This window comes from Empidonax traillii, unplaced genomic scaffold, assembly GCF_003031625.1.
Source record: "Empidonax traillii isolate 1590-97213 ecotype Southwest subspecies unplaced genomic scaffold, ASM303162v1 scaffold98:size2021230, whole genome shotgun sequence".
In the NCBI taxonomy this organism is placed as follows: domain Eukaryota; kingdom Metazoa; phylum Chordata; class Aves; order Passeriformes; family Tyrannidae; genus Empidonax; species Empidonax traillii.
In genome coordinates this window covers 29,860-43,436 of record NW_020955291.1, presented here as the reverse complement: position 1 = coordinate 43,436, position 13,577 = coordinate 29,860, and the positions used below count along the sequence as shown (strand labels likewise).

The window sequence follows — 13,577 nt, the reverse complement described above, 5'->3', positions numbered from 1 at the left end:
TTTTGAGTGGAAAAAATACAAAGACAGGAAAAAAAGTGCTTATAACTACACTGTATTTCTTTATCCCAAGCACGGTGCCCTAACTCTGAGGCAACAGAGTCATGCTCCCTTTGATTTCTCTTCTTCACCAACACCAACACATCCTTGGCCAACAAAGAATGAAGTAACTCAGAGGGCCTATGCCTCCTTTGTAAAATCACTCATCTTCCAACTGCTCTATTGCAATGTTAAAAAACGTGCAGAAGGTCTCTTCCAAGAGGCAGAGTTTTAAACTATTTAGATGGAAAATAAAGAAGACTAACGGGAACACTGTTTTGCACTTACCATAAACGTTGTTTCTGAGGTCATCAGTAAAAGCTTTTAGTAGACTCTCTGGGAAAAGTGCTGAACCAGCATGGTCAAGGTAAGTAATCCCTAAAATACAAACAAAATTGCTAGAATCAATTTTTAAAATATTAAAGTCCATTTTCTCCCGCAGACTACATTCTGAAGTGTACCATTCAAACACCTCTTTTCATTCACTAGCAGAAAAAAAAAAAAAAAAGGATGAAACAATAGAAATCAAACAATATCATTACCCATGCATATTATTTAATTAAAACCAAAGAGGTCCTTCCTTTTTATGTTCGGATTACACATCCTTTAGAAGGGAAATATCTTTTTGTTTATCCTGTACAAGACTGAGCAAGCTGGTGTCTTCAGCCACAGTACCTTGCTACTCCTAGGCACTACTTACTATGAAAACTACTATTACCACAAAGATAATAATTATTATTAATAGCAACAGCTATAGTAATATTGTCCCCATGCTGGCAGGTGAAGCAATTCTCTCAAGAACTGACAAAGCCTAAATCATGCCTGAAGCCCAAAGACACGACTAGTATAATTTTTAATGTATTTAAATATGTCTCGCCACTCTGCTGCACTTAACATTCAATTCATTTTGAATATCTCCTTTTATATTATTAAGATATTTCAAAACTTTTAAATAAATGCTTATTGGAAATGAAGTTTTTTTCATGTTTGGCCATTTTAGATTTCTTAATCTTTAGCAATTATTCTTCCATTTCTCCAGTGTGTTTCATGCTCTTTATTAGTTTTTTCATTTCACTTACCTTAAGTATTTCAACCTATTTCAAATTTTAATAATGATGAATATGATTAAGATTAGAATTTATTAAGTATTTTAAAGGTCTTCACTTTCCACAGGGATTTAAAACTGAGTTAAGCTTTAAAGGAGAAACCTTGACACTTGGAAATACATCTTATTATATATTATGTTACGGTAGCAGTGATTCAGTGGGTAAAGCTGTGAGGCAGTGCTAATGATAAAACCAATCCAGACCCCCATCCTTTATTTTTAAAAGAGTCCTATCCTGCCTTAAGATTCCCCCACTTAGAGTGCCCTAGCAAAAGCAGAATTTCTAATGATGGCTTGAAGTCAACTGAGTGTTTTTGAGGTGTTTCCAAGGATGGAGTGTGAGTCAATTTTTTAGCTGTACAGGCTTTTTAGGTTTTTTGTGGTGGTTGTGTTTTTTTTCTTTTTTGGTGTGTGGAGTTTTTTTTGTTGTTGTTTTGGTTTTTGTTTTGGTTGGTTGGTTTGTTTGTTTGTTTTGTTTTTATTCTGGAAAGTCTTACAAGAGAGATGCAGCACAAACACGAACACAGTGGGTCAAAACGCATACAGGGGTCGGTCCTGCTTAGTTTCTGACAGCTGCTTGGATCACCACTGAAATGCAGGGGCTTTGGAGAGAGCGAGGGGCACGCTGCCTTTACGGTAGGACACAGCCAGGCCCTTCCCAGGACTGTGGCCTGGCTTTGGTCAGCAAAATGACAGCAGCTGTCCCTCCATCAGGCCACACGCTGCTCATCAGGACTTGCAGCTTGGCACCAAAAGCCTCTGCCCTGAGCTGGGGCTGAAGTGTGGAGTAACAGCCACAACCACCAACACAAGTTGTTATGGTCAAGGCAATAAACGGCCCATGGTCACTGGCTACAGCTGGGAGAGCTGGGAAGGGCCAGACTAGAACTAAGAACAGGAAGAGGCAGCCCAGAGCCAGGCACCAGCAGAAGGATTGCTGTCCTGGAGGTGATATCCTGGCCAACGCTCTCCCAACAAAGCTCACACAGAGGTGCCTTTTGGCTCGTTAGCTTTCACGGGCACCAGGAGCACAGACAAGAGATGCTCCTCTGGGTGCTGAGAGCTTCTGTCTTTAGACCCTTCCAGTCCTAAGGAGGATGACAGCACTGAAGTGATTACAGAACCGTAGAGCACAAGGGAAAACCAGGCAACCACCTGAGGCTCCTCAAACCATCCAACGACAAGGGGACGGGCGCTTCCCATTCTGACCAACACCCCTGTGAGGCAATGTGGGCCAAAAGATCTCTAGGTAAAGGCCCCCAAGTGGTTTTTCAAATCTGATTCCTTACATAGCTCATGATGAAGAACAACACGGTGGTTCTGTGAAATGCAAATTAAAAAAAAAAAAAAAAAAAACAGCCAGTGATTTTTAAAGTCCTCCTCTGGGTATAATACTTCAGAAATCTGTGAGGAAATTTGGCTGAGGAAGGAAAAATTATTAATTCTTAAACTTTTATTTTATGTTTAATGCTGCTGTTTAATTGAAAACAGAGAACAGCATTTAATACTCTCTCTCTACTGCCCAAAAATGAAATGGGCTCTTTAATCATTTGAGACTGCACTGAAGCAAATATCTTCATTGCTATTGCACTTTATGCACTTTTAGCTTTTCCTTGCTGTCCTATTTCAACAAAATTGTATTTTTAAAGGAAAGAAAAAAAAAAGTGGCACATGTATAACACCACCAAAAAGCATATTAATAACTTCCATTGTGCTTTTCCCCTGGTTTAATAACATTTTCTATTTTATCTTTATTGAATGCATATTAACCAAAGAAATTTTTCAGTATATAGAGAACAATACAGTTCCCCCTTTCACTGTGGTATTTAGTATAAAGGCTGTCAGCACTATGAAATTATACTGTTTACAGGAAGTAACAGAAGAAAGATAATATAATATGATCAACAAAAAGAGAATTAAAATGCAATATCCATCAGCACATGGTTTCATTGCTCAGGGAAAAAGTAAAATTAACTTTTAGTTTAATTTACATACTATTATGTTTGGAGTGTGTAACTGACTTCACTGATCTAATAATATACCAACTATTTGATAAAATCCTTTTCAGAAGTAGGATTTTTTTTAAAGGAATACCGAAAACCATTCAGTGTGTCAGCATTAGTTATGAAAAGTTATTCAGCCAGAGTAATGGTTCAAAAGCTGCAATATTGATATAAATAGATTAATTTTACATGGGGAACTATTTGGATACCAACACAGGCCAGTCTGTCCTGCTGAAGAAAGTCCCAGCCCAGTTCTTTGATCTTCTTATGTGCTACAAATCACTCTTAACAAAACATCCGCCATGCCCAAATGCCTACCTTGGCTCTTTGTAAAACTTCATGAGTGTAACTGTACATATAGCATCAGAAATGCCACGGAACCATTCAGTTTAACTGAACATTTCTATTTCTTAAATGTAAAAAAGATAATTTAATGTGGAGCTTTTCAACATTACAGTTTAAGCCCAAGTGACGACACTCAACCGCACAAAGTCTGACAATTTGCAAACATACAAGGCAAAAAGAAACTACCAGGTTAATCTTTGGGAGCCAATATATCTGCTTCTTGACAAAAGCACACTTTCCTAAAATGTGACTTCACCTGACATAGAAGAAATTTAAAGACATCATTTGATGAACTGAGTGTAGAACAAGGCAGTTACATCTTCACGAAACCTTTTAGTAACTATTAAGTTATGCATATGTCTACCACCCAGAGGATGTTCTAGAGGGGAAGGAGCATGAGAGACCATGGAGGCACTCCCTAAAATGGCCCAGTGGCACATGGAGACTATGCTTTCTCATCCTTCAAAACCCTTGCTGAGTGACCCAGTTCCTATATGGCTTACTACTTTTATTACTACTTTGGTATTATGTTATTTTTTCTTTTAGTCCTTGAAATTGTTCTTGGTGTTACGCATTTCTGAACTTCGACTTCCAAAAATAACCAATTTACCTATATACCATGTGGCTGCTCTATGTTCACCTCCTTTACCTTTTGTTATCCTGTGATTCTATCACAGTCACCAAAACAAGCCAACCTGCTCTGTGGCTTCACAGATTATTTCTCACAGCCCTGGAACTTCAAAATTCCTTCACTCCAGCTGATTACAGGCTGCCAGTTATATTGCCAAAAGTCTCATAATGAAGAATGAAATGTGTAGTTACAAGGCAGCAACTCTACAGAGTCATGAATTTTGAATGGTGGATTTAATTGCAATTCAGTAGGATTATCTACACAATATTACATGGGAAGTAATGCCCTGGGGAGACAGTATATATCTTAAGTACAGCAATATTAGCAAAACCAATATGAAATAGATTATATGAAAACAAGCTGAAGGCAGAATAAAGCATTATCTGTCAAAAGATAAAGATGAGATTTTCATACATGGAAACAAAAGAAGGAGAAAAAACAAAATGGGGAGGAGAGGGCTCTACCGAGGTCATAGAAAAGTATGATATAATTTGGATACAGTGAGGTTTTAACAGGTAATTTCACATCAGCTACCTCAGATTCATGGAATCATAGGATGGCCTGGGTTGGAAAGGATCCAGATCATCTACTTCCCACGCCCTTACCATAGGCAGGAACACCTGCCACTAGACCAGGTTTCTCCAATCCTATCCAACCTGTCCTTGAACACTTCCAGGGATGGGATATCCACAACTTCTCTGTGTTCCACTGCCTCATCACCCTCACAATAAAGAATTTCTTCCTAATATCTAGAGTAAAGTTATTCTTTTCCAGTTTGAAGCCATTCTCCCTTGTCCTGTTGCTACACGCCCTTGTAGAAAGTCCCTCTCTACCTTTCCTGTAAGCTCCCTTCAGGTGCTGGAAGGCCATAATTCAGTCACCCCAAAGCCTTCTCATTTCCAGATGGAACAAACTCAATTCTCTCAGCCTTTCCTCATAGGAGAGGTGCTCCATCCCTCTGACAGTCTTGGTGGCCCTCCTCTGGACTCACTCCAATAGATCAGTGTCTTTTCTTTGCTGAGGACTCCAGAGATGGATGCAGCATTCCAGGTAGGGTCTCAGAGAGTGGAGCAGAAGGGCAGAATTACCTCCCTCAACCTGCTGGCCACACTGCTTTTGATGAATCCCAGGATATGGCTGGCTTTCTAGGCTGCAAATGCACATTGCTGGCTCATGTTGAGCCTCCAGGTAATTAATCCAAGCCAGATACTCTTTAGAGCCAACTCCCTCTTTCCAGTGACTGCATTAGAACTTAGCTCCCCCAAGAGATGCTCCTAAATTAAATAGCAAAAGTAGCTTTAACTATGCAATATAACCTTTATGAAAGTGCCTGAAATCTCACAGTGACACAGGGCATGATATGTCCACACACTGTAAGGAAAGATAGACAGAAAAAGATCTCATTATGCAAAACCATTAATGAAGTACATTAAACATTGAATGAATATTGCTACCTGTACCTTCAATTTCTTTTTGGCATCAATTTAGACAAAAACTATGAAAAATAGAGTCTGTTTTCTCAATAAAAACATGCCTCTCACCTAAACAGTCATTTTCTGCTAGACAGGGTAATGTTTTGTTTCCCTTGCTTAAGGTCAAGGAGCATTTCAAAAGACCACAAAAGCATAGCACCTGATGGACAAGGCCATAGATGCTCAAAACCTGAATAGTTACCATGCAGTTAAAGGAGACACTGTTCCTCAGCATGATATGACTTAATTGCTACAGGCCTGGTGAAGTAATGCAGCAGTCAGCCTGTAGCCATGGGCACATTCTGCTTTCCACTACCAGTCCACTGAGTTCATCAATTTCAGTAATCACAGCTTGACCCGACTGTGAAATGCTGATCCACACTGGGCTGAGACCAACCTGGCTAAAGGCAGCAGTATTCTAAGGGCTGCTAACCAGTTACTGAGTTCTGTGGGAAAATGGTGTTTAATTAATGTGTGTTAGTGTTTGACTTGATGGACTCATTACAAAAAGCAAAGCATGAAATATGCAATTACATTTATCTGTAATAAGTTCCCATTACTTTTCTCCACGTGCTATTGGCTTGCATTATTTGCTCTCATTGCATTATTACCTACAGCAAAGCAGGCAGAACACTAAAACCCTTGGCAGTCAATACCATACACCCTCTTCACTTGCTGTACTCCTCAGCAGGGGCTATAGCAACTCCACAAAAGCTATTTAGGTGGCTAAAATTATTCAGTGTCATACTATTCTACGTACATGAGCCCCTACTTGCAGCTTTCCGTTTACAGCTTGCTGGCATTGAGGTAGATGGGAGTGCAAAAGAAAGCAAGGATTTCACATTTATTAAGAACTCACATCCAAGCCTCCGAAGTGTATCTTTCACAGCTACAGAAAAAAAAAATACATGCCATCAAATTTCTTCATTTGCCAGCTCCTGTGCTAAGTGAGACTGCAGTAAAGGGATCAGTCAGCACCCACCTTCATCCATTTGGCCTACCTGTAAGGCACTGCTTTATTTAGTGCATCACTGGGGCATGATTAAATATCGACTGCAGTCAGTGATGTTATTTCCAGAGAAACCTTTAACAGGTTGTGTGAGACCAGTTGAAGTCTTACTTACGGGAATGAATCACAGGTACCTCAGTCTCATGTGAATTACACACAGTAGCCTACCGTCTTGCCGTCTTTGGATGAAATATAAATCACAAGTGATTCATATTTATGCAAGTCTTCAAACAACTGTAACTTGCTCAGACTGAAATCAGCTTTCACACCTCCCTAGCAAAGATATGACCATCTTTTAGTCTCTTCCTTTTTTCCTTTTCTCTCTGATGCAACTGATCAAATGAGAGAAGAGTTGAAAGAGGAAATATTCCCCATTCTTCTATTCCTGGTAAATGCTTTCATTGATTTTGCTGAAAATTTCACTGAAACATTAACTTTTGTGTAGGAAAAAGGCAATTAGAAATCCCCCTAGAGATGAAAACATGATGGTAAAAAGCAGTGCTTAAGGAATCATAATAATAATTGTTTACAACAGCAGTCATTAGCTAAACATTCTAGTAGTGTACTCCTGCTCTTTTTTTCCTTCCCATTCTTCCCATAAAACAGCCCCAGACTTTCAACGACATGCCAAGATGTTTGAAACTGTCTTTTCGAGTCACTTCTATTTCTTGCTCTGTGAACTAAAATAATGAGCTTCATATAAAATCTAGGACAAAACAGTGATTCTAAATATTCTCTCCAAAATACATCAAATGAAATGGTGTTGGGATATACAGAAAGCCTTTTAATTTATTTTATGGGTTTCCAGAAACACTGGAGGACAAACTAAGTTCAAACCAGCAGAAACTCAAAAAGTAACCCTTTTCTTCACCTTTTTCCCTTAAATATCATTTCATTACACAGAAATAATTCACTATGAGCCTCTGGCAGCTAGGGACTTGGGGAGAACTTGCAACTATAGCAAAAATTAAACACACGTATGAGAACTGCTACACACAATGAACACTGAATGACAGCAAAAATTGGTTATCCTCACTGTTGAGGCCCTACAGAAGTACTTCCCAGACATCATTTCTTCCCAGTGAAAAGGCCACGTTACTACCTTGTTTGGTGAATGCAACAGCACTTCTCTCTGCTTCTTCTTCTGGTGAAGAGGTGAGGCTGCTACTGCAAACCAATAGTAAATTTATTCTCAAATAGAAGTTTTTCACACAAGGTTCCCCATAGACACTTTCAGCCTTGATTTACTTATACCATCCAGCAAAAAGTCCATTGACAGAAACAGATAATGAAGATCAATTTCAGGGATGTAAGAACAAGGAAAACATAAGAATAAGGAAAACATAAGTTTGCCTTCAGCATAAATTTTATCTTTCAGGGACAAACATATAAAACCAAAGGACCACATTACCAAAAGGAACTGTGCATAAATTTGAAAAATGTGAAAGGAAGAGTGGGAGGACTGTCAGTCAAAACCACACTTTTGTAAGATGAGAGATCTGAGAAGATTCTCCTGGCCCTCAGTCAGTGGCAGTCCTTTGCTATAACACGGAACTACACTCATCAACCAAGCTAATTCCATAAGAAAAACAGGTAGGTTGTTAGTCTACCTTGCTCAAACCAGAACAGTGACTCAGAATTGCATCTTCCTAGTAACAAACTACATCTTAAACTCTAGACTATGCTTTTCCATGATCAATGTATTCTCATATCTCCCATGTCAGTGTTGTTTTGCTTTAATATTTATCTTCACCCACTCGGCTTCAACATGTATTTCTACGCTTGACAACCCCGTAGTACCTCTCCACCTGCTCTGGCTAAAAATGTCATCTTCCTTCATTCCTAATGAATGATAATTCCAACAACCAATTCAGTCCCAGCTGCAACCCCTTTCTATGGGAGCAACAGGGGATTGGAGAGAATAGGGTGGGTGAGAAGAACGCACATTCCAGAAGATGATCTCAGAAATATGGAAAGCTAGAGTAAGTTTCCCTAACTTTACTGGAAAAATACCTCCTTAGACAAACACATCTGTATCTCTCAGCTTACCTTCCTGTTATTCATGACATGATTTACACTCCTGATTGATTGCAGTATAGTCAGAAAAAAAAAATATTAAACCAGGGATGGGTTTAATCCTTGAAATGTCCACATACAGTTCTTGACTAAGACCTCCTGCGTCCCCTTCTCACCAGCAATCACCAACATAAACTAAAATCACACACAGGAGACAGCAACAATAGCACATAAAAATGTTAGGCATAGGAGTTTCAGAATTCCTACTGAGTAACTACCTAATATTTAATACAAAGAATTTGATTTTAAGAAGACAGAGAAATACTGAGATTTTACTATGGAGATAGTAAGTATGCACGAAAAAACTATGTATAAGCTTTTCTTCTGCATATGTATTGGGTTAATCTAGACATTTTTTCATCATAATATCTTTTGGCACCAATTCTCCACAAAGCAAGACAGTTTAACTTTTATTTTATAGTACTTTGATCCAAGTTTTACCTCAGGTGAGACTATTCAACCATAAGCAGACAAATCTAAATGGAAAGATTATACTCAATTGCTTTAACTCTACTTAAGTTCATGAGGTATACAGATGTCAAAACCATAACTCATTAAATAAATTATTTCTTATTTAGGGACTTTTTAAAATAAGAATTATTTTTCAAATTTTTCCAGAATAACTGTAATTTTCTGATACTTCCATAAAATAATGATACTTCAGTACAAAAAGCATCTCCTAATTGGAAAACAAAATTTTTTGAAAAAAAATTTTTTTTGTCTCAAAACCAAAAACAAACAAGCAAAAAAAGGATCTAACAAACAGGTTTCAATCAATAATTTAATAGGTATGCAATTATACATTGGTATAAATGTTCTGTAATTACCCTAATACACTTGGCCTACATTAGTTTCTACAAGTCATTTTCCATTTATTAGGGGTCTTCCTGACCATGGATTAAAATACTTCAACAACCATTTTCAGGAATGTACTAGAAATGAAAAAGTATATTTATAAAAAAATACTGTTATAGGAAACCACAGTTTTTAAGTTTGAAACAGTATGAGCACAGCAGAGACTTGTTAACTATTTCTGACAAAAATGCAAGCTTCCTAATGACTAGGTCTGAATGCAGCAGTATGTGAGAGAAATCCTATCCAGCACAGGCCTGCTTTAAATAGGAACAACAGCATGCAGCTTCCAGATACTCTATTCTTTTTAACTTCACTGATGTCCAGCTTGTTAAAGCTTTCTAAAAGAAAACTAAAAATCTCTTGAACTGTTGACACAGCACCACATCATTTAGAACCCTCTTTCTAAAGGATGGTTAACACGTGACACAGCTTTTGGAAGCTTAGTCGTTACTTTGAATTTGACTTTGGACAGCAACAATCCACTGCTGGACACTGCCATAAAGCTGTTTGGAAGGAGGAGTTTGTGGCTCTTTGCAGAGACATTACCTTGCACTAGGTACAGATATTTTAATTTCAAAGGACAAGCTCTCTGAACTCAAAGGGTTGCAACACGACAAAAAAAGTCTTTTCCGAAGTCCAGAGAATCTAAAGGAACCCATGAGGAATCTGATTGCCTTTCTGCTGTACTACAATGAGTAACCAAAGCAGAACTTTGCCTTCAGGTCACGGAGGCCTCAATTCTGCAAAGAGAAGCAAGCTCTATACAAACATGAGAATACAAGAGAACACACATCTAGGTATGCAGAGCCTTCGAAGTAATTATAAGGCTCTGCTGAACTCTGAGTTAAATGATTAACAAACGCACTATAATCAGCACTTTCTAAACATGTCACTGATCGCCTTTCTGGTTCCACGCCAAGTTAAAGAGCTGGGTTATGTTCTGTACAGAAGCTTAAATGACCTTTGAAACAAGTGCAGCTTTCTTTTCTTTAATAAAATATGCTGGACTGCTCATATTGCCGTATCTTTATCTGGCATCTACAGGACATCTTCAGTCTCTGGGGTATGCATGCACTCTCTAGAAGCTCAGGTATCATTTTTTAAAGTGCAACATTTGTAATAATTAATTAACAAAAGGATGACTATAATAACAGGCAACAGCAACAGAATCTCAAAATTACAAATATCAGCTTACTAGTTACATCAAATGAGGAACTGCTTCAGAGGTGTATTCAAGGCATCTAGGTGATTGTTTCCTCCAAGCACATATTATGCACCTTTATTTACAAATATGCACAAATATGCCTGTGTCTGCAGCACTGAGATGGGTATATGAATACAGGTACATAAGTATCCCCTTAAGAGGTTAATTAGTGTTTTCATATTGCTTCTTGTAGCAGAACATAAGGCAAAGCAGATGCGAATCTGAAGACTCTCTTCCCTTACAGCTCTTTTCCACTTTCTCTTCTGTAACGCTTCCTTTATTGTATATTTTGATATTTTTAGCAGTGATAACCTAGAAGTCATCATATCTGCTTTCAATCTCAATCAAAATTAACATCTACAGAACAGCATCAACACTCAAGAAAAACAATACCAATATTTGGTAACAGTATGTTAACAATAGTTGTGAGCAGATGTCTTTGAAGAGAGTCAGGCACAATTCTAACTTGAATAAATTTTCATTCCATAGAAAATTCTAGTAGTGGGGACTGAGTTATAATTCTGTTCGTCTCAATTCAAGTCCACTCAGTTGACTACTTCTCCTTTGCAGCTTTACTTTGTTTATCAGGATGCTCTATGTTTAAATAAAAGTAGTATTTTGGGCCACCTGTGAAGTCAGTCTGATTTATGGTAGTACTAAGAGATAAAAATATCTGAGCATCATAAACCCTACAACAGCCTAACACTACTGATACAAACATATAGAATTTCATATCTAGTAGCAACCTTCCAGTTATTTTTTTTTAATGGACCCAGCAATAAAGCAATTACAACATTATCCCAATTTTTAAGCACACACCTGAAGAATATTTTGCCATGCTTCACTAAATCACAGCATAATTCCTTTTAATTAAAGGGCTTCTTTCCATACTAACAACTTGAGAAATTAAAGAGAATTATAATTTCACCATAGATTATTCAAAGTACTAAATACAAACGGCCTCACTAACACTAGACTAGCTTTGAGAATGAGTAAAATATTATGCATAGGAAAACAAATATTACAGTTTCTCTGAACTCTGAGTTTAAAATAACAACTCTGCCACAACACCAGCTATTGCACTTTGCCTAAAGGCAGCTGAGAAAACAGTATGTATTTAAAAATCAAGGTCTTCCCCCACAAACTGTATAATATTTGAGTAAATTACAAGACCAGACAGAATACTCATACAACACATCTTACTCAACTTCTGACACAAGGTACTTGAAAATAGTATCTAGATAAAACCATGCATAGCATACTCTGCCTCCAGAACTGATTACAGGACTGGATCCCAAGTACGGGTAGCGAAGTCCTTCGGGGTGCCTCCATAACCAGCACAGCCATACCGAAGTGCTGGAGTTGCTGGAGTTTCCTAGCCAGGCTAAAGCCTGCTCCTTCTTTACAGATCACTTCTGCCAATGCTGAACCAACCAGATGGCTGAACACACCTGTTCCTTACATGGGCAAAGGATGTTCAGTGACACATGGAGAGTGATATAAGCTAAGAAATTCAGGAATTGATTCTGTAAGATGAAGTGAGGATGGAGAGGAATTTTACGTGAGGGGAGTATTATTTATGACAATGAATGATAAAATTAATAATGAACAATATTATCGTAATTGGAAAAGTAATAGTAAATTGCTAATATTTCAAAGGTAATTTATGCACTGTTAATTTTCAAATACTTCCTTAGACTTGCTATAACTAGAAGTAACATCTCAGAATAGCATTGAGATATATATATTTCTGTAATGAGCTCTTATTATACCCCAAAAATTCTACTCTTTGTTGAATTTGTGATTGTGGACATAATATTACCCTATTCCCTCAAAGTAAGTATGTTTAAGGCAACAATAACACATTTGTATCTTAAAGCTACTTATTTGTCAGTAAGGTGAAATTAATTTGTAATTCCTGTTTATTTTTTAACAAAACTGCATGAACATTTTTCACAAAAAGAGCACTCTGGAGATATAAAAATAAAAAACCTAAACACATCAATTCTAAAATAGTTAGAAAACATTCCCAGTGGAGGCACTCCCAGAAAGGCCAAGGTATGGATCAGGGCTTTGGAAAATGTAAGAGAAAGGATTATAACTAAGCAAAGCGAGAAGAAAATTAAACTAGTTAAATAAAAATTTAAATTTTAAAATTAGTATCTTACAGTGCCCTCGTTTGTGTCCTTAGTTAGAGTTACCTCAAGAAGGACAGGATTTTCAAAGAACTGTAAGATCACAACTATTATAAATCTGGTTCAGCTAGCTGCCTCAATTGGCCCACCACATTTCAAATTAGAGGATCTAAATTTCAAACAACTAAAGTGAAAAAAAAATCTGGGTCAAAATATTCTGACACAACGGTAACTTAAGGAATGCATCTAACTCAGTGCATAGAACAATTGGTTCTATATGTTTCAATACAGATCCCTTTACTTCCAAAAACTCCTTTCCAAATTTGTACCATAAATACCAGAATGGAAATGATCCCTAATATGTCGTGTAATCACCACCATAATGCAATTAATGGGTCCTCAATAGTAAAGCTAGAATGAACCCAGGCAATTAACTGCACAGAACACAATGTGGGTTTCATGTGAGATAACTGCTTTGAGGAAGTTTGTTTCCAGATGGAAAGCATGTATTCCTCAATATTTTGTACAGACACCAGGTATCTGGTATTTTGCCTCTACAGAAAGTCAGGGTAGAGGGATACAGTGAACCGTGTAAGATCAGTTATTGCACGCTGTACACACACTATTTTCTTTCCTACAGAGCAAATTATGGGCTTCTCTTCTCCCACTTTTGCTCATAGATGGACAACAAGAAAGGCATTAAGGG

The 13,577-nt window shown here is 37.6% G+C and overlaps 1 protein-coding gene across 1 annotated transcript in view; it reads right to left on the bottom strand.

Annotated features, from left to right (window-relative positions):
- Window positions 1–13,577, bottom strand: part of MOCOS (molybdenum cofactor sulfurase) — a 209,115-nt gene that overhangs the window by 183,980 nt on the left and 11,558 nt on the right. The window contains exon 2 of the mRNA XM_027881871.1: window positions 325–414. Within this exon, the coding sequence (XP_027737672.1) occupies window positions 325–414 (90 nt within the window). The remainder of the gene's footprint in view (window positions 1–324; window positions 415–13,577) is intronic.